Source organism: Biomphalaria glabrata, chromosome 9, assembly GCF_947242115.1.
Source record: "Biomphalaria glabrata chromosome 9, xgBioGlab47.1, whole genome shotgun sequence".
Taxonomy (NCBI): domain Eukaryota; kingdom Metazoa; phylum Mollusca; class Gastropoda; family Planorbidae; genus Biomphalaria; species Biomphalaria glabrata.
Window position 1 is genome coordinate 46,688,520 of NC_074719.1, and position 22,169 is coordinate 46,710,688.

At 36.0% G+C, this 22,169-nt stretch overlaps 1 protein-coding gene across 3 annotated transcripts in view; it reads right to left on the bottom strand.

Annotated features, from left to right (window-relative positions):
* LOC106071803 (LIM/homeobox protein Lhx9-like) overlaps positions 1-22,169 on the bottom strand; it is a 102,928-nt gene that overhangs the window by 74,437 nt on the left and 6,322 nt on the right. For all 3 annotated transcript variants that reach the window (XM_056040775.1, XM_013231989.2, XM_056040774.1), the window contains exon 3: positions 14,844-15,058. In XM_056040775.1, the coding sequence (XP_055896750.1) occupies positions 14,844-15,058 (215 nt within the window). The remainder of the gene's footprint in view (positions 1-14,843; positions 15,059-22,169) is intronic.

Genomic DNA, 22,169 nt, shown 5'->3' on the forward strand with positions numbered 1-22,169 from the left:
GGATTGTTGTTACCGGTCATTGTAGCACCAAACTGCTGGTAGACAACTAAACCGTTGTAGGCGTAATATATCTTAACCAGGACTTTTTTTGTGTCGGTACGCACCGGTACGGCGTACCGGCACCCTTTTCAATGTGGGGAAAAAATAGTCATTTTCTTTTATTTTAACGTTTATTATTAATTTATTAGTAGTTAAAAGTTACGCAATCCATCACCGAGTACCAGCACCTATTTTTTTTTAAAGCACTGATAAAATTGAAATGACTTGAGTAACTTCTTTGTGAGCAATACTAAATATAACTTTATTTATAATAGAGGCGAAGCGAGATCCAAGTTAATATAAGATACAATAAATGTATTAGGCTTTAGTATATTATTTTTTATAAACAAAATCTAACTCACTACAATAACACAACCTTTCAGTCTCACGTTCTGGAGTCGTCTCCCCTAACTAAAATAAAGTGACGACATTGCCACCTATGTTGCATCATTCCCGACCAATCTCTAACATCATCCCACCGTCGCCATAGAAACATACACACACACACACACAAACACTCCATAACAGGAAGGAGAAAAATGAGGAAGAGAGGTGTAAAAAAAATGTGAAAGAAAAAGAAATTATTTAATATATATTTAGGCCTATATTTAAAAAAAAATATTTAAGCCAAGAAGAAATTTCAGTCTAGTCAAAGGCTAACTAGAAGAGCGTCCCACGATTTCTTTCAGCCCTGAACCCCTTCAACCCTGTCAGAAACGCCTTAGTCGGCTCTCTCCCCGCACACACAAAAAAACACCGAGGGTGTTCTGTCTGTTTTCTCCATCTAATCATCCAACCGGAACTCCCAGTTTGCGGCAATGTTATGCAGACGACTGTGGGCTTCCAGGTGCTGCCAGATTTTTCAACCGCCTAACCAGTCTACTTTTGCTGCCAAAGTTATTTATACAAAAAGTATTAAAAACAACTGACTATGGCTTCTTCCAGTAAGAAAAAAAAAACAACAACACTTATTTTTTAATATTACAAAAAATATTCCTTAGGTTAGTTTTTTTTAGAAGTAATTTCTCTCTTTACACTCACATAACTAGATAATTTTTTGGGTTGTATTTTTTTTTTCAAATATAAATCCAGTGATTAAGTTGTAGAATAAAAAAAAAAAAGGACAACTCCTGTTTACGTTTCAGAATTTCTCCATAGCCACCGGGGGCTATGTGTTTTCAATCGGTCCCCAGAAACAGGGCTATCCTGGGTAAACGACTTTACAATGCATGTGCGGGGATATTTTTCCCCTTGTCTACGCCTCATTAGCGGAGATTTGAAAGAGTACTTTAAATATTATGACAGCATCTTAAGAAGTTGGGAGTGTGAACGGCCACGTCACTTGGGCGAATGTTTATTTATTTATTTATTTTATTAGCGCCATTCAGGCAAGAAATAAAATCTCTTCCGTGGGGAGATGGGAAATGGAAGCACGAGAAGGGGAAAGAATTACAACAGAAATAAACTTGATACTAACATTGGTTTTCAGATTTACGCTTGGATAAAAATATAATACTCTTATGCGTTTTTTTAACTCACTCATTCTGTCTTTCTTATTTTTTTGTTTTGATCAGTCGCTACCTTAATCCTCCCTATGTTATATATTTTTTTTTGGGGGGGGGGGGGTTGGGGGGGTGGTTGTTACCTTTTGTTATATCTTAATCTTAGATCAAGAAAAACGTTCAATATATATATACATATATATATATATTATCTTTATTGTCCGTAAGGTAATGTATCTTACATTTTGTGCATTACACCAAACAAAACATTGTAACTATATAAAAACAAAAACTAAATGTACATTCACACCTGGCTCACTTATAATTTACATGGGACAAAGTTTATATCAGATTATTTCTATTTAATGATTTGATTGCAAGAGGAACCAAAGAGGTTTTGTTTCTGTTTGTCTTCTTCTTCCTACCCTATATAATACAGACGTTACTTCAAAAAAAAAAAAAAAAGAAGAAGATGATTACGTCCTACGCGTCATGCATTTAGTCACGCATATTAACCTATGACTTAAATTCTGCCAAGTCAGTGGTTTGCCTGGCTAGCTCAGGCAACCCATTCCATGCTCTAATAGCACTAGGGAAGAAGGAGTATTTGTACAAATTTGTTTTTGCTATTGGTTTCTTGTATTTCTTTTGTGATGGTAAAAATCACCAAATCCTAACCCAAATATATATTTAAATGTACAATACCTCCGTTATACAACTTAAAATAAAATATACATAAAGAAATTATAAATATTAAATATTTTTGTAAGGCTTAGCGGCTATCGAACTCATACCTTGACACCGCCAGCTAAATGTCCCAATGTCCTTATCCATTAGACCAGAGCTGCTTTATAAAGTTGTAATTTTTTATTATCATTTATTGGCACTTACATTGTATAGACATCTAGAAGTAGATCTAGATCTAGACTTCTGATTTAAAACTCTTTAAGGTCTAGACCTAGACCTACTTCTATATCTAAAATCTAGATGTAATCTTTATTAGAATTACGTAAAAAAAATGTAAGCCAAGTTTTGATAGGCTTTTAGATCTAGACTTGGAGGACGACGCGCACAATTTTCCTGACCATTCATTTATTTAACTCTTCAATCAATAAAGCCTTACAGTTGAAAATTCTCGAAAGCGATTGTCGTTTCAAGAACGCGATAGTTCTTTCCAAAACCGATGTTGGAGATCTAGACCTAGATCTAGTTCTCATGCTAAATCAATTTTTTCTCTCTTTCTCTCTCTCTCTCTCTTCTCTCTCTCTCCACACACACACACACACACACACTTTTTTCTTTCTCCTGTTTTGAAATTAGAAATAATCAGATACTGGCCACTATTGATGCTTTATTTATGCTCATCTGAAAAGATTTCCAAAAGTCCACCCACGGACAATTCCTGAAACGCATTTAGTCTTTGAACCCTAAACCATAATACAAACACTGTTTCAATAATTTAAATGATTTGCGCTCTGTGATTTCTATGTTATCGTAATAGAAGAGCCATAGTGTCGTGGATGGTGAGAAAGCGGAATAGTGACTGATACTCACATCGACTTTTAATCTCTCTCTCTCTCTCTTTCTCTTTTTCTTTCTCTCTCTCTCACATAAATACACTCTCACAAAACACACACACACTAACATCATGGGTCGTACAATAACATTTTCAGTAACCAATTATATATTTTTAGGCATAAACATTTTACCAACAAAAATGATTAAAAGAGAAAAAAAAAAGAAAACTGACTTCAATGTAAAAAAAATAATAAGATAATAAGGACATGTATTGCACTCATTACGCAATGTCTGTACAGTTGGCACTAAGGGGAGTTGACTTTAAAGTATTTGCACCGAAATTGAGGAAATACATTTAATCTTGTTTACACTTCAATAAACTCGGAAAAACTTCGACAATGTTGTTTTGGAACAAATGTTGCTTTATTCAGAGTACAATTCGCTTTAAGTAATAATATTGGCCAACAAAGATAATCATATGAATTGATGTTTCTTGTATTTAAATTATCAGCACATGATTAGATCGTTGCAGTATTCAAATTATCGACCAGAACCGGACACAACAGAATTTGACAGACCTTGTTCGAAAGTTAAAAATAAGAACTAGCGAGATTTTTATCCTTATGGAGCATCCCCATAGCATGTCCTTCCAAGCTGCATACTCGTGGCCCGGACTGGACACTGGTCCCAAACTTCTTCCCCCCCCCCCCCCCCTTTTCCTATAGAATTGAAACTCCTGTATGAGCTGCCAGATCTGGACACCACAGCTCATTTCATCCCAAATATAAGTGTATTCAACTGAAGCCTTCAGCATAGAAATGCGAACGAAACAGAAGAAAAATTATTCACAGATGATTTATTTGATCTTTGTAGTATTCAAATAATCAACAAACGATTTCATTTTTTGTAGTATATAAATTATCAACAAATGATTTGATTTTTGTAGCATCTAAATTATCAACAAATGATTTGATTTTTTGTACTATTTAAATTATCAACAAACGATTTCATTTTTTGTAGTATTTAAATTATCAACAAATGATTTGATTTTTGTAGCATCTAAATTATCAACAAACGATTTCATTTTTTGTAGTATTTAAATTATCAACAAATGATTTGATCTGTAAAATATTTAAATGAGCATCCAGTTTGATTTCTCCTCCTCAAAACAAACACACACACACACTCACTACCCACAATCCAGTGCTCCACCTACCACCCTGCCCCCCCCCCCCACCTCTCTCCTGTAAACAAAAGTAAATTGAGAAAAATATCATTGCACGTTTCGGGTGCTCACTGCACGTGCGTAAATAGCTTTTTAAAGTGTAATTCACGAGACCAAGTGTGTGAAAAGTGCGTGTGTGTGTGTGAAATTGTGTGTGTGTTTAGAGACTAAAATGTTTTCTTGGTTATGTGTCGGGACACCGCCCACACCTTGGTAGGTAGGCTAGTTTTTAAATGCTCCCCCCTCCCCCCCCCCCCCGTTTAACACTGCCACGAGCACCATCCCCCCCCCCACTCCACAGTGAAACCTTCATGAATTTATTCCTTTATCAACTCGGTGTTACTTAGTCTTGTCTCATTTCTCATCTGGCCAATGGATGCAGCACATCACTAGTTTGATACTGATGACTGATGCTACTAATAAAAATACTAACTTTTTTACGTAATGTGGGCACAAAATAGTTATCCGAATAATCGTGTTATTCCCAGTACTTCTGCAATGTCACGTGGTAGTGTTGTTTACATTTTATGGCCTCGTTGATTTTATTATTTGAATGTAAAAATGGTCTAGATCTATAAATCTTTAATTAACAAAAAAATGCTACAATAACTCACTATTTCATATGATTGTTTTAGTAGATTTTACTAGATTTAGATCTTCATGTTATCAAAGGAAGAAATAGCCATTGTTTTATTTTTTTTTGCAAGACAATTACCACGTGACTTAGCTTAAAGTAGATCATAGATACGGAACAATCCCATTGTATAATTCGAGATTATTTTTAAAGCCTGATTGCACAAACTGCTCTGTCTGGATGAGGTCCAAGTCAAGGTCTATATAAAACACTGCTATTTCCAATAAGTCTGGCACTTCGGGCGCATGGACTAGAATACATGGCCGAAGGCTGAGCACACCGGGAACCCCGCCATTTCCCCATGTTTTACCAAGCTAACCGTGCAGGACATATAAATACATTAGGGAAAAGGGGTGTTGGGGGGTGGGGGTTACAAAATCAGAATATGAAATGAACAAGACGAGGACAGATTCACCAATCAATGTCTTGTGTTGACACAGTCCTGGAGTCGTGAGCATAGTCCAACTGTTGACAGGCCCCGGGTGGTGGTGTAGGGGAAAAAGGGGGGTGGGGGGAGGCTTCACAGGCACGTGGATGGAAGGTCTGGAATCGGAACTCGTGTGTTTACCTGGAAATGCCGGACAGAAAGGGAAATCTCTGCGTGTCCGGCATTTGTTTGAAATCTCGGGAGATATTTACTCAGGGAAGGTTGCGACCATTTTCTTCTAGATTGGTTCTCTCCCTTGACGAACGAATCTCGTCATTACTTCCCTTTATTAATTTCAAACCATCGCTTTCTGTGTGTAATGATAAGAATAAAGACCAAGATAGGATTTGACACACTAGCTGGATAGATAGATAGATAGATAGATAGATAGGTAGGTAGGCAGGTAGATAAGAAGGTAGGTAGGTAGCCTGATAGGTCGGTAGATAGATAACCTGATAGGTATATTCTTGGCTAGATAGGTAAGTACATCGATAGTTTGATAGGTAAATAGATCTTTAGCTAGATAGGTTGGTAGATCGATATGAACAGCCTTATATACTAATCATGTGGCTTTATTAATGTGCTTTCAAAAACACTCTTCCGGTATGGTCCATCAATTATGAACTGATCAGCTTGAGTCAACTTGACGCTAGTTAAATGCAATGGTGTGAGCGCCAATTGCGTGAACTGGTCACCAAAGGCTAGATGGTCTTGTCAGTTAGCTGGGGCACATAGAGATACTAAGACATTGACACATCAGGGATATACAGACTTAAGAGACAAAGAGATTTTGCTATCTATAATTTTAGCCTTTTTTTTTAGACCTATATTTACTTAAGCGATTACTATTTTTTTTTTTGGTCTACTATAAAATGGCGTCGCACCTTCTTGAAAGATATAAAATCGTGGGCACCTGCAGGGAAGAGGATTTTGAAGTCGTCTATCACTGACCTCTGGGAAAAGTCTGATATCCTAATTTTTCTTTAATTTTCAAGTTTTTTTTTTTTTTTTTTATTTCCGTTAAAAATATTTTGTTGTTATTGTGTCTAATAATATCTCAAGACTAAATGGTTTTAGTTTCATTTATTAATTTACTCAACTTTTTATTCTCATAGTTAGTCGTGATTAGAATTCTTACGTATTGGTAGTTCATCCTTACATCTTGGTTGTAATGTTGTTGTTTTTTTATTCGTTTATTTTTTTTTTTTTGTGTTTGAGTTCGTTATCATTTTTAATTGCTTAATTAGATTTCCTGTTATTTCCTGTTTATTAATAAAAAACAAAACAAAAGTAAAACATTTAAAACCCAAAGAATCGTACATAGAAATATAAACCGTAACAATTCCTTTGAGTGACTAAGTATTACCTGTTTTGTAACATATTTACAAAACATAAAACTGAAATGTACGTTGTGTTCCATCTCTTCACACTAGGCACGTTCAGACTGACAAACACACATTAGCACCCACTATTTTATTCCCCCTTTCGTTCAATCCCCCCCTCCCTTGTTCTGTGTTTACTTCTCATCTGTCTATCAACATCATTTATTATTTGTGTCCTCCTCTGATCAGACGACCATCATTCTCCCCCACCCCATCTCCAAAGATACACAGGGCTGCCTGGGCTATCAGAGCCGGCCTTGTTTGCAGTAGTGTACTGTGTCAATACCATGACCAAGTATTATGTCTGTCACTAACCCACAGAAACTCCGAGGACACATTCTGAAGGTAGAGGACGCCTTTCTGTTCCTTGCTCCGACATAAAGAATCGAGATTCCTTTGTCTGTATTTTACAATCTGTATATATATGTCAAAGTGATTTATCTATTTGTCTTCATTTTACATTTTCTATTTTTTCTTCCCAATATTCGTTTTTCTTCTTGTGAGAAGGTTCGTGATAGACATTCCAGTCAGTTCTTTGGTCATTTTTGTTTTCACTAATATAATTGGACTGTTGACTATATGAAGACTAATAGCGAACTTTGATGATTTAAAAAAAAAAAAAAAAAAAAAAAAAAAAGGTGTTGATACTCGGTCGTTGGATAGTCGCTCCAAACAGCTAGAACAATTAAGCCGTTGTAGGCATGTTAGGCACCTAGTTTATATTATTAGTTAGTTAGAGACGCACCATAAAAGACTTTACAAGAGAATCCTATTGCTAACTGATTTTCCAGTCTCTAACCCAAAATATCCCAAGCGTCACTAGTCCCGTTCAATATAAGTCTTTTATGGTGCGTCTCTAACTAACCCTAACCCTTGATTGAAATCTAACAATCATCTACAGTTGACTTCAGGACAGAATTAAACATCCATCACAGGCATGACATTCTTAATTCAGAACTTGAATAAAACTTAAACTTCTATTTGAACTAACCAAAAAAAAATTTAACATCATATACTGGTACACAGCTTTCAGTTTCACTATTGGTGTATGTAGAAACACAAGAGAAATATTTACCCTGAGCAATGTCAATCTAAAATCTTCACGTCATTTTTGTCAATCGTCTCCAGATTGTTCTCCCTACTTCATCTTTGACACCTCTTCACCTCAATTACGACATACTTCGTCATGGTTACATCAGAAACTATTCAGCTAAGTTTTCACCATAATTACAACAGAAACAAGCACATATAGTCACACACTCCATAATAGAAGGGTAATCTAGTACATCCGGAATCTAAAAATAGGGACTAGTAATTTTTGGCCTTGTGGAGCATCACCAGAGAATGGCGACCATGTTCTTTAAAATGGCGTACTGTATTGAGAGGCCCAAATAAGACACTGGCCCCCCTCAAACCTCCCTAATTGAACAAAAATTATATGGAGAGTTGCCAGATCTGGGCACCACTGTGCAGTTCATCGCAGATGTAGGACTACTCGTCTGAACCCTTCAGCACACACATGAGAACGAAAAAGATGAGTAATACGCATCATAAAATGAAAGCCCTCGTCATTCTCGTGAAGTTTCACTTTCTGACGCATAACTTTACAAGACACAAAGATGAACTCACCGAGTTTGACTGTCCAATATATTGAGATATAAGAAAAAATAAACTATGATATGCAATGTGGACGGTCGCATGAACAAGTGTTCGAGATTAATCAAAGTCGCTCTACGACTGCAGGAGGCCAACACTGTCCATAAGAGATATATCCCTCCAAGTGCTCCATCAGGTTAAGTTAAAAGTTCCCCTTTCAGACCTTGTGGTCTATAGGGCAGATGATGTAAAGGTCCACTGTTTCTGTGGCCTACGGTTAACGAGGGTGTCATGTGGCCAGCACAACGACCAGCCGCCTTTACTTTTCCCCAACTAATGTCAAGTACCCATTTAGAGCTGAGTGGACTCAGAGGCGCCCAAAGATCTCAAAATTAAAAATCCGAGAATTCGAACCCAGGACCCACCGGTTCGGAAGCCAAGCGCTTTACCGCTCAGCCACCGCGCCTTGCTCCATCAGGTAACGTGGAGTTAAAACCCTTGACTGAGAAAACTAGCTTACGGCCCATCTTTATAGCGAGGAGCTGTGTTGTTATTTCTGAGAACGAGGCAAAGAAGTCTGATGCAAAGACGAAGCTCGGCTTTCAAAAGTAAAGAGGAAATGGAAGACTCTCCAGCTACCCATGCCTTGAATGTCTTCGGCTTTGTAAAGAGAAGATTCGACTCTACATTCATATAACAAGTTCGTAGTAGATTGAGCTCACCTTTGATCACGAAGGAGGAACCTATTTATTATACGATATTTTTGGCATTTTTTTTCTGATTCCTCACTACTGTCAGAATTTCACTATTGTTGTTTCATCACACTGTGTACATATGCTACAAAAATGTGTTCACTATTTTTTTTTTGCAAAAGTAAAGTAGCAATTATTCATAAAGCACTGAACCATAATCTTCAAATACGAAAACATAATATAAGATAATACTCAGAAAGACACAAAGAGGACAAAGAAATTGACATATCATATGCTAGGACAAATGTGTACAAATGCTTTTTCTTCCCTAGCCCTAATAGAGCATGGAATGGGTTGCCTGAGTCAGCCAGGAAAACCAACGACTTGGTTAACATGCATGACTAGATGCATGACTGACGCGTAGGACGTAATCATCTTCCTTTTTGAAGTAACGTCTGTATTATATAGGATAAGATATGAGTTTTTTTAAAATAAGTTTTATCTGAGAGCATTCATATCTACTCTCTTGTAGCATAAGCCGCGTAGAATCATACAGAAATAGGTTGGTCTAGGTTGTTTTTTTTTAACGCATTGTTCACACATTTGTTATACATATGGTACAGTACATACATTATCAACATACCAAGACACTGTGAAGATTGTACCCGAGCAGTTCAGGATAGGCAACGGAGTCGTGCACCCGAAACCCCCCAATTATAAACTAAACAAATGACCAATTAAGCTTTGGTATGAACTGACCGGAATGCAGTAGCAAGCTGTTATCACCAGGCCAATGAGAAATGATTCGCTTGTCATCTTAAGGCACTCAATTAGTTCTTGGTCTCCATGGAAACCGCCATTCCTGGCAAGTCCTGCTCTTCGACACGTATTGTGGGATTGTGGTCAGAGAGAGAGATGGGGGGGGGGGGGAGTGACAGAGAGAAGCAGACGCGAGGTAATGGAAAGGGAAACAATTCTTTGAAACATAAATCTATTCTTGCTTGTACAAACTTAACAATTACAAGGTATTGTGTGATTTTCCTTAAGATTAATATAAAGTTTATTTATAGAATAATTTAGTTTACCTTTATTTTTAAATATAGTTTTCAAAGGAAATATTATTACATTCTTTTTTTAAGGATAACTATTGTCAACGGTTGAACAGACCTCAGAGAATCGCAAATGTAACTCTACAAAAATAAATACTGTTGGGGGCAGGAGAGGGATCATATAATAACTCCTCTTTGTCTTTTTTTTTTCACACTGAAAGAGATTAAAGCTTATGAGTGTAATGTTCTATGAAATTGGTCATCATCGTGTTACGATGGACAAACTCTAAGCCTAAGCAACGTGAGTATGGGTTCGAATCTCTCTTGCAAAAGTGCTGGACAAAAACCATTTCAGTAATGCAATTGAAAATTAAACTTCAAAGCCATAAAAGTGGGGGCGCCAGACCAAAGTAAGTCTTGTATCTAAAATTAATTTTTAGAAGGAATTCAGTTCAAAATAATGTTTTGGCTAGAAGAAATGGAGGCCTAGTTTGATTTGTGTGTGTGTGTGTGTGTGTGTTTGTTAGTGCTTATTTCCCCTACTTATGTGTGATCTTCATGATCTCTAAGTCGAAGGGCTACATACATAGGAGGGGTGGGGGGCATGTTAGGCATTGTGTTAAGGTTCCTGTGTTAGCAGCCTGGTCCAAACAAAGGGATGAACACAAAACAAAACAAACACAAACTTGTAGGCAGCTCTAGAATTCGCAACAATAACAATATAAACAGACTTGACTTGAGACTATTATAGATGATGTGTAGGTTATCTATATCTGTGGCCCACAGTTAACGAGTTTGTCATGTGGTCACTGGTCGTTGGTTAGGGCGTTACACCAACATAGACACATTAATCAAATGTTTGATTGCAGTATTGGGCATCCAGTTGGTCTGTGTGACATTGGTATCGGGGTGGGGGGATCGACAGTATAAATACAGGAATGAATGATGTTGACCAAAAGAATAGTTTTTAAACTTCAGCGAGTTAAACTAAAAAAAACTTTTAAAACTATATTACTGCTTTTACTTATCAGGGGAAAAAAAGTTAAAAAAAAATGTAATTTATTTTAAATATTGACCATCGACCATCATATTTTACTAACAAATATCAACTATATAAATACTGAAATTTTCGAGAATACATTATCTTGACAGTGAATAAGCCAAATATAATGGTAATGGAAGTTTTAAAAATGTATTTGAAATGTAAACATTATTTTAAAAAGCACATCGGAACTAAATTGTTTAGCTTGAAATACACTTTAGGATTAGTGTATGAGTCAATGTGCATACAATTTAAGTTAATATCTAAAGCAGGTCAGAGTTCCTTTATCAATACAAGTTCATCTACTTGTGAATAATTTGTAGATCACTATGTCACTCTATCCAGGTTGTGGGATTCAATGCAACATTTAATTTCAAAACGAAAGTCTCGGACTAGCAAAACGAACTGTTTGACAGGGACAGATAACTTCTTCTCCACCTTTTAAGATAGTTTAAAGTGATTAACTTTTGTTTTATTCAAAGTTTATGTCTGCGATTCTAGAAATAAATCTTTCGAATTTCCTAACTATAAAATCTTTTCTCGATTCTTTTTTTTAAAGAAAATACTATAGTTCTAGTACACCTCCGAAACCCTATTTTTTTAGCTAATACTTCTGGGCGTCTAATAGAAAGTACTTAACCTTGGTTAGGCCACTAATAGAATATGCATCCTCCGTTTGGGACCCCCTCAACTCAAGAAAACAATAAGAAACTGGGACAGACACAAAATAGAGCAGTGAGATTCATAACAAACGAATATTCACATTTGACTAGAGTAACACCTTATAGGAAAATCACTAAATTTACAAAGCCTTCAGGACAGAAGGCTCAAAAGTAAAGTAGCAATCATACCTAAAACACTGAACCATAATCTTCAAGTACAAAAACAAAATGTAATAAAATACTCTGAAAGACACAAAGATAAAGGCGCATTCCTCGTCCCATATGCTAGGACAAATTTGTACAAATACTCCTTCTTCCCTAGTGCTATTAGAGCATGGAATGGGTTGCCTGAGCTAGCCAGGAAAACCAGTGACTTGGCTGAATTTAAGTCATTGGTTAATATGCATGACGAAATGCTTGACGCGTAGGACGTAATCATCTTCTTTTTTGAAGTAACGTCTGTATTATATAAGATAAGATAAGAAAGTAACATTCCTCAAAAAAACTTTTCTTTTAAATATTTTATTGTTCACATTATATCACAGCGCTTGGTGCATTAAACTTTTAAAAAAATTATTTTTGAGAATAATCTTTATTCCAATGGTTAAATATGAACATTGTTTCACAGTAATTTGTACTAATATATTGTTTTCATCTAATCTGCAACTTTGATAAACCATTGTAAATAATGTTCCATTTATTAGTGGTGTAGCTTTTAGAACGGATGTCTGACTGATGTCCTACTGATATGATTCCACTGCAAAGATCATTACGTAATTTACCTTTGATTATTTATCATTTAAGTTAGCCTGTTTTATTTATATTTCACATTTTGGTTTTTATTCATAAAAGTCAACACCAAAAAGTTAACACAGAAATGGAACTGTGCACGCCCTGAAAAAAAAAGTTACCAAATTAATGCAAATATCATAATATGTAAGTTCTATCAAGAAATTTCGGCTTTTTTTCTTTTACCCTGCTACCTATTTTAATACATATTTCTTTGTTTAGTGCAAAGAGTATGATGCTAACGATCCTTTCATTGTGTAGTTTTAATCTTATGCAGTACATTTTTTAAAGAAATGAAGTAATGACTCGCAGGTACTGTTTAAGTTTAAAGATTGTTTTTTTTTTTTTGCACTTTTTTAAGCATAATTTTCATGGTAGATGTGTGTGTGTGTGACTACTTCACTACAAGGTCACCAAGACTGTTATCAACTATTGTTTGACGGGGTGTTAGATCCACACAGGAGACAAAACTAAAACAAACACATGCTCTAATTAACTGACATTGACAAAAAAAAATCAATTAAGACAACCAAAGAGCTAAAGCTTTCATGGAGATATCTTTACAGACCCTCTCATTGTTGGCTAATCGCAAACATACACACCAAAAAAAAAACTCTATTCGCATACATATTGCCTGGTGTTGCAACATTGCCTTGTAGGATGGGGGAGGGAGAGGTGGGGCTGTGTTTACATTACAGACTTCTTTTTTTTTCTTCTTAAATTTCGACATCATTTTTTTCTTCATGATCACCTCTTCCTCCCCCCCCCCAAAAAAAAAAAAATTGGTATCAACAATTTCCATGATTTTATGCCCTCCACCACCCCCCCCCCCTTTTCTCACCTCGCCACTTCTTCCCCCAATCCTCCAGTTCATTGAACGACTCGTCATCAATATAATTGTTTAAGTTGACCTTTACGGCAACGGGCGAGGTCGGAATAGGTCACAGCGTTCGTATTGAATTCTCGCTCACAGATTACCCAGCTCATCTAACTGAACAAACCAAGGCCCCGGTCCTACATGGCACATCAACAGGCCGCAAAAAGTTATCCTCCAGAGATCTAGACTGATCCTTCAATCACATTGTGGATTTTAATAGTTTGTGTTTAATAGTTTATTGAAACAATTATATTCCGTGATCTTCAATTCTCTCTCTCCCCCCCCCCCCCAAATTTTCGTTCTCACTTTTATGTAGGTGTTAAGTTTTATAGCGGGGACCAGCAAGATAAGTTTTTAAACACAGAAATCTCCTCTTTAAGTTTCGAGTTTTTAAGATCATTATTTCAGGAATAAATCGAGGGAGCAAAAAAAAAAAAAAACCCATTAAATAAGAAGAGAAAGTGATTAAGAGAAATGTGTGGGTGATATAAGGTTGCCTAAAGAAAATAAAGGTTAGAGGATTGGCTTCTTCAAAATTATTTAAAATAGAAAATTTTTGTTGAACTTTGGCTTTACTTTCTATTTTAAAAAACATTTTTAGCATCTATTGATGCCCTTTGAGACTGTGTATGCCTGCACATGTTTTGAAAATGTTTTACATGTTTCGGATGTTCCTCCAGAGTGAAAGATAGTTTACCCAAACCTCCCGCAGGACGACGGGGGATGGGAGCGGGCAGGGTTTGAACCCGGGACCATCGATAAATTCAAATACACCAGTATTGTTGTTACCGTTCGTTGACTTGTAGCACCAAACTGCTGGTAGACAACTAAACTGTTATGTACGTTAACTAATAAAACTTCAAATAACTTTAATAACTTCCATTTGTGAACAAACTAGATAACACTTTATATGTAATATAAACAAAATCAAGTTGACATGAGATAAAATAACTGTAGTAGAGTTTAGTAATAATATTTCTTAACAAAATCTAACTCACTACAATAACATAATCTTTCCGTCTTACTTCTAGAGTTGTCTCCCCTTAACTAGCACCAAAGGACGATAATGTTGCATCATTCACAGCCAATCGCGAACCTCTTCCCACCGTCACCATGGAAACGCACACACCTACACACTCCATAACAAGTATATGAGTTTGGGAACCGAAAAGAGGAAAGCGAAAACAGGGGTCGTCCACATCAAACATGGCGCCTTAAAAGGCCTAAACTCCGTGCGCACCTACCGTGAATATGCTGTGTAGGTCTTTTATGACCGACCTCTATGGAGAAAGTTTGTCTCACTTTGCGCCGATTGGACCAAAATGTAAGTTTGTATATGAATACGCATGTGTGTGTGTGTGTGTGTGTGTGTGAGAGAGAGAGAGAGAGAGAGGTCAAGTTGTACTCACCTATAGTAATCCGTTTTACAGTATATATTCCCGTCCCGTGCGAAACAGGTCAGTTCTGAGTCCAACCGGAAGTGACAGTCGCTGCATGTCAGACAGTGCGTGTGCCACTGCTTCTCTACAGCGTGTAAATAATACCGGTCCAGTATCCGGCCGCCGCATCCTGCGCAGAACCCTGGTACCTCGGGCTCTGCGGAAGTTAGGGCCGGCATTGGGCGCTGCGAAAGGAAATAAGAAGGATATTTAAAGAAGATATTATTGCATCCAACATCAATCAAGTGTTTGTTGTGAAATATACAGTCTTTGTGCAATATTCAACTTTATTTTATCTATTGGAGATTTTCATACAATGCAGGCAGATCCACAAATAGCAACTTTCTTTTTTTTTTTGTATCCTCAGTACAGAATACTGAAGTATCAATGTATTTATTATACACTAGCAGTACACGGCTACACCAGTTGATTTGTTCACAGGTTTTATAATGTTTATAATTTTATTTATATAGGCCTATCTATATCTATATAGAGATCTATATATATATTGTTAGACACCTTATTTATAGTTTAGTTATTTAGAGACGCACCATAGAAGACGCATATTGAACGGGACTAGTGACGTTTGGGATATGTTGGGTTAGAGACCGGAAAATCGGTTAGCGATAGAATACTCCAGGGTAACGACGTGTTTAGTGACAGAGACGTCTACTGTGGCCTTTTATTAGAATAAATATATGTGAAGTTGTTCATCAGCGTTGACTACATCTCTTTACTAGTTAAAACCGATGTGTTTGTTTTGTCTGGATTGTTGATCAACTACACGGAATACACCCGAACAATAACACCCAAACGCTTGCAGAGTAATTGGTTGAAATTCAACTGTCATCCATAATTGATCTCAAGACAGCCTGAACAAGCAACATCACAATATATATATATATATTTTTTTTTTTAAATAAACGTGTCTCATTTTAACGATAAACTTTAAATACTTTTTTTTTTTGTCCGTGAATTAGTGTATCTCTTACAATCAAATGTTCAAATTTTGGGCCCGTTAATTTTAGTAGCACTTTGACTTGTCACTCTTGCCACCCTCGCCACCAACTAAAATTTAGCCCTTCGTACACATTCCCGTTCCCCCTTTCTACATTTCTCTTGGTGTTTTGTTCTCTAAATAAAAAAGAAATATCAATTTGGTTTTATTATACAGTTACTCTGAAAGACACAGAGATAAAGGCACATTCCGCGGCCCATATGCTAGGACAAATTTGTACAAATGCTCCTTCTTTCCTAGCGCTATTACTGCATGGAATGGGTTGCCTGGGCTAGCCAGGAAAACCAGTGACTTGGCAGAATTTTTGGTCATAGGTTAATATGCATGACTGAATGCATGACGCGTAGGACGTAATCATCTTCTTTTTTTTGAAGTAACGTCTGTATTATATAAGATAAGATAAGATTTTATTGCACCGCTTTTTGAATGTAGCGAAATGACACAAAAATCTAGATTTCTCTTTTCAATGCCATTAGAATTAGTTGTTATCGTGTTTTGTGTGTGTGTGTGTGTGTGGGGGGGGGGGGTTAACAGTGTTACAAAGTTTCATTACTTTCTCTCTCTGTTTCTTTCCTTCTCACGAAAAAGAAAAAAAAAGACTCTAGATCTGTCTTATTAATGCTAATATGATTGATTTTGTTTTTTATTTAGACCGCTTCTAAAAGGAAGTGGAAATGACGTAAAGCATTAAAAATAACTAGACTTAGGTAAAAAAAAAATTTTTTTGTGAATTTTTGTATGCTTTCTATGTAGACTTCGGCCTTTTGTGGAAATTCCGAAAATAAAATATGAAGGTTTGATAAGTGCTTGCGGTGTTTCGTGGATATCGGCCCCAAGGTTGTGAATCTATCAAAAACCATTCTTCGTGAGCACCTTGGAGGTAAAAGGAACCTGTGTACGATATTTGATGCGGATAAGTACGGCAGCTTAAGATCTCATGATCAATGAATGTGTCAGTCAGTTAGGGGTAACTTAGAAGAAATATATTATAGAGTTTTAAAATCCTGTACATTTTTAAAATATGTATTTTGTTTGTTTGTATAATTTTAATGCACCGTAGAATCAAATCAAAAACCGAGTTAGTAAACGAAGAGCAGATTACTCTGTGAATACACTTTAGGATGAGAATCTCCAGTTAATTGCAAATATGTTCTATTCCGCTTTATAGAGACAAAGTCACACAGACTTGTACTGCACACGAGGCACTACAAAATCAATACTAAACCATTGATCTTAGTTGGAATACTATTTGAGTATCAATGGACTTCCGCCAACTTGCCGCTTTATTTATTAAGTGATGAGGAACTGTTATGTAAAACGAACAATCTTTTAAAAATTTCGTTCGGCATAATATAGATATTATCATTTGCTGATTCTAGTCGTTGAACCACATCATTTCCATGTTATATGTAGGTCCCAGATGGGGCTGCGTAGCCACGCGTAATACTGGACTCCTCATTAATCTGTGAGTCTAAAGACAAGCCTTTTTTTTTTTTTTAATTTATCTATTTATTTCTGAGATTTGACTCTTAGAAAAATGAAACAGCAAAAAAAAAAATATATATATATATAAATAAATTTCTTTCTGTTCATTGATGGACAGTTGAACAAGAGTTTTCTTCCGTCTTTTACTGAGAGAATAGTCTCGAATCAACTCGATTAGATTAGTTTGTGTCATTTTAGCTCTCGTGTTTATGTTTGTTATGTTATCACAGCGCCATGAGCCTACATTTTGTTTCTCAACAGCGCTCTGTAATTTAAATTAATATTACTATTATTACTATTAACTACACAAAAGTAAAGCGACACTTCACACTTGCTGAAACAACTTTGTGTCAAGACACTGTCTTGACGGAACAGAAATTTTCAAAAGCATAGTTGTAATAATACAGAAAACACTGAACCATAACTTACAAAATACTAAAACATTACCTAATAAATTACCCAGAAAGACTTAAGAGATAAAACTATAATGTCTTGTAACTAATGCTCGGACAAAGTCAATGAAGTAGTTTTTTTTCTTACCAAGCGCTGTTTTAGGCATGACACGGTTTGTCTGAATCAGCCTGGACAACCCTGACCTTTAGTAGACGAGACTTAAGGAGTTGATTAACACATGAATAAGTGTGTGTACAGCTTAGAATTAAATTATTTTTCTTTATAGGAAGCTGTGTAATTTATAAGTTAACTCTGACGAGATAATATAAGATCTGACAAGATTATGAAATAGTGGAAGCTGTGTATTTAAATTAATGGATTCAATTATATATATATATATATTTATAGGTGCCGGTACTCAATGATTGATTGCCTAACTTTTACCTACTGAAAATTAATAATATACGTTAAAATACAATAAAAGTAATAATGTTTCCCCACATTAAAAAAAAGGTGCCGGTACGCCGTACCGGTGTGTGTGTGTGCGTGGTTTTTAAATGTTTATTTGTATATTTGTGAGCAAAATAATGTATAAAGTACAATAAAGCTTTCAAATAAAGGGGCGCTATTCTCTTGGGAAAGATTCGCACATTTCATATTAGCGACCTGTACCCACCAATCTCTTAAATCCTGTAATTACGTTTTTAAATGATATATTTATATCTTATCTTATACAATACAGACGTTACCTCATAAAAGAAAAGAATTACGTCCTACGCGTCATGCATTTAGTCATGCATATTAACCAATGACCTAAATTCTGCCAAGTCAATACAGACTGTTACGATTTACGATTGGCTTGAATTCCAATCTATAAATACTCCACTGTACTTATAAAAACAACATAAAAATTAAATTTTTGTAAACTAAACTTTTAAAATAGACTGAAGTAACTTAGCAGTTTGTAGCTCTTGTAGGTCAGAACACTCTAGAATTTAAAAAAAACAAAAAAAAAACATTTATACTATTAACAAAATCGAGGAATTCCACTTTTTTTGTTTTGTTTCGCGTTGGATATAGTCAATTAGTGACCACCTAAATGTGCCCCAGGCGTCACTCGGAACTATTATGTCAAAGAAATATAAAACCAACGGAATAAGATCTCGGACTACATTACATTCGGATAGACTACATAGACACGAGACTTTTGAGGGAGATGTCAGTAGAATGATATAACATTTTGTCTACGTCACTTACACGTATAATTGGCTAAATGATTAAAGCAGGTCTTTTGAGGTCAGAAATATAATAGTCTTCGGTGGTCTCAACAAACATAAAGATTGAAACTATGTAATGCGCATCGCGGGCTGTGCTATAAGAACATGATACGATATCGATACGTCCTGCTACTCGTACGCGTCATGTTAGTATTGTTATTTTATCTATACGCGTCATGTATAGTTCGTCCATAGTGGTTCGATGATGACCACTTTGTCATCCAGGGGGCTGAGGGCTTTGCACTGGGGTTTTATGCCTCCTCATGTGGCTGATGAGACCTATGTGAGCCCGAAATGTTCGGCTGCATACTGGGCAGGTTATGTCATTTATCTCTACGCGTCATGTAATTGATACGTCATGTTACTTATACGAGTTATGTTATTGAACACGTCATGTTATTGAACGTCATGTTTCTGGAACGCGTTATGTTATTATTGCGTCGTGTTATTGATACGTCATGCTAGTGGTACGCGTTACGTTATTGATACGTCATGTTACTGGTACGCGTTATGTTATTGATACGTATTGTTACTGGTACGCGTTATGTTATTGATACGTCATGTTTATGTAACGCGTTATGTTATTGATACGTCATGTTTCTGGAACGCGTTATGTTATTGATACGTCATGTTTATGGAACGCGTTATGTTATTGATTCGTCATGTTTCTGGAACGCGTCATTTTATTTAAGCATTATTGGTATACTTACGCCCACTGTAGGGAGGTACGTCCTTTAAAAATCAAGCCTTAGGTCACTGGAGAAAAGAAATATTTTATTTTTTTAAAACTCTATTGCTGGACTCGATCCAGGGGTGTACATTGTGTGTGGTACTAATGCTCCTTCTTCCCTAGTGCTATTAGAGCATGGAATGGGTTGCCTGAGCTAGCCAGGAAAACCAGTGACTTGGCCGAATTTAAGTCATTGGTTAATATGCATGACTAAATGCATGACGCGTAGGACGTAATCATCTTCTTTTTTGAAGTAACGTCTGTATTATATAAGATAAGATAAGGGTCTATTACGGCGCAGAGTAGCATTAAATTTTAGATTCACACTTTATCATTCAATTTTCAAAAGGTGTGTGTACCTTCAAGGTTTGGTAGAGGGGGCAGAAATGTATGCCTACGTAGATTTGTTGAAGATCAATAAACGTGTTTGAATATTTTTAAAAACACATGTATAGGATACATATTTTAAACTAATGGTGAAATGAAGTGGGTTGTGGAGCAGGAAAACTGTTCAGCATTTTTCTCACCATATGTCACACTAAATATATAAATGTGGTTCTATACAGCGTCACATAGCATTTTAGCATGTCATATACCCCTTCATAGATTACGTCTTTTTCATTGTGCTATTACTTATTTTAGATGCAAGTGTAATTAAATCTTCTAAAATTGCGATCTTTGGAAAGGTTGGTAATTTTTGAATACATCTTTATTGCAAGCTTATCCGACAATGCGGCCCAGCTAACTTTGAGTCCTGCAGTTTGATAGTCGGCGTTGAAAACTCTTTGGACAATCAACTATGAGAGCGAAATTGAGAAATGAAAATGCTGCAATGTTTATGCTTCTCTATATTTCACTCGGTTACACGCCGCTAGAACTTGTGTATTTTATATTCTTCGTTTTTGTTTTATTAGTACAATGTAAACCATAGGTTTATATTCTCTTTTTGAAGCTGATATATATTGTAACAAGAATAGCTTTTTTACCCTCTTATAAGACGTAACGGGAGAGGGGTGTGTGTTGAGAATCGTGGTTTGAACTCCGGGCCTCGGTGACTATAGCAGTTCAAGGCCAGACAAGAAGTAATGCAGCAATGAAACGTATATCAGGACTTTACTTATAAAAGTATTTGTCGAAGATTTAGCAGTGCATAAATATTTGCATTGCTAGGATTCTAGCAATGGAATTGAGATGCTGCAGAAGGATCCTAGGTATCACATTCAAAGACCGCATCACAAACCAAGAGATCAGAGACAGCGTTACTGCAGCGATTGGACACAATGATGACCTGTTAACTATCGTAAAAAAAAAAACGCAAGCTTAAAATCTATGGTCATATTACAAGATCTTCGGGGCTCGCAAAGACCTTCCTTCAGTGGACAGTACCAGGAAAAATAAGAATAGACAGAGAAAGCGATGGGAGGACAACATAAAATAATGGACGGGCCTGTCATTGAAATATTTTCTAAGGCAAAAGACAGGAATGGAGAAAGACGGTCGACGAGTCTTGCATGGTGCCCAAACGGTCCAATAGACTAGTATAGGTATATATAAATATTTGCATAAAAATGGCTTCGCCTGTAGTCTAATATCAAATGGTGTTTAATTCACCGTGAATCTAAAGCAGATATATTCAAATTACAATAACCCAAACTACATAAAAGAAAGGGAGCATAAAGCATAAAGTCGATTGTAAATCCCGTCACAATAGCTATACTATTTATAATGTTGCATTTCAAGAATAATATAAATAAATTTTTAAAAATTCCTTTTTTTTTTTTTTAAAGCTTATATTGAGTGAAATAGCATTAATTATTTTGAGTCAATCACGTAATTAATTTTTAATAGATGTAGACTAAAAATACTAAATTTGTGAGATTGGATACATTTTTTTTTTTGTTGAACACAATGTCATGCTTTAGAATACTCATTGCGCTGTGGTCCAATCACTTTTGTGGACCAGTTCAGGGGGAGGGGGGTATCGGGAAGAATGTTTCTTTGCTGCTTTATCAAAATCCTTTTTTTTTAAATTGCCCGAGTCCGGGGACTCGAGCCTCCATGCTGGAAAGACCATGCTTTAGCAACTCAACTATAGAAGTACTTATAAAAAAATAGAAGGTTTTATAGTCTAAAAATTCTATATTTTAAAATTTTTAGCCAAAGACCCAATTCGCAACACAAAGCGTATCTCCACCTAAGTACCCTACATTGCCATATAAAACAAAAACTTAGTTAACGACTTATAATGTGTTGTCATCGACAATGAATAAATAATTGGGCAAAGTTTCAACTTGACCCGAGAGGGGGAAGTGGGAGAAATAACGTGTACACGATTCCACCCAGGCAGAGAAAGTCGATTTAAGCTTTGTAAATGCGACATTCTTCATGTGTGT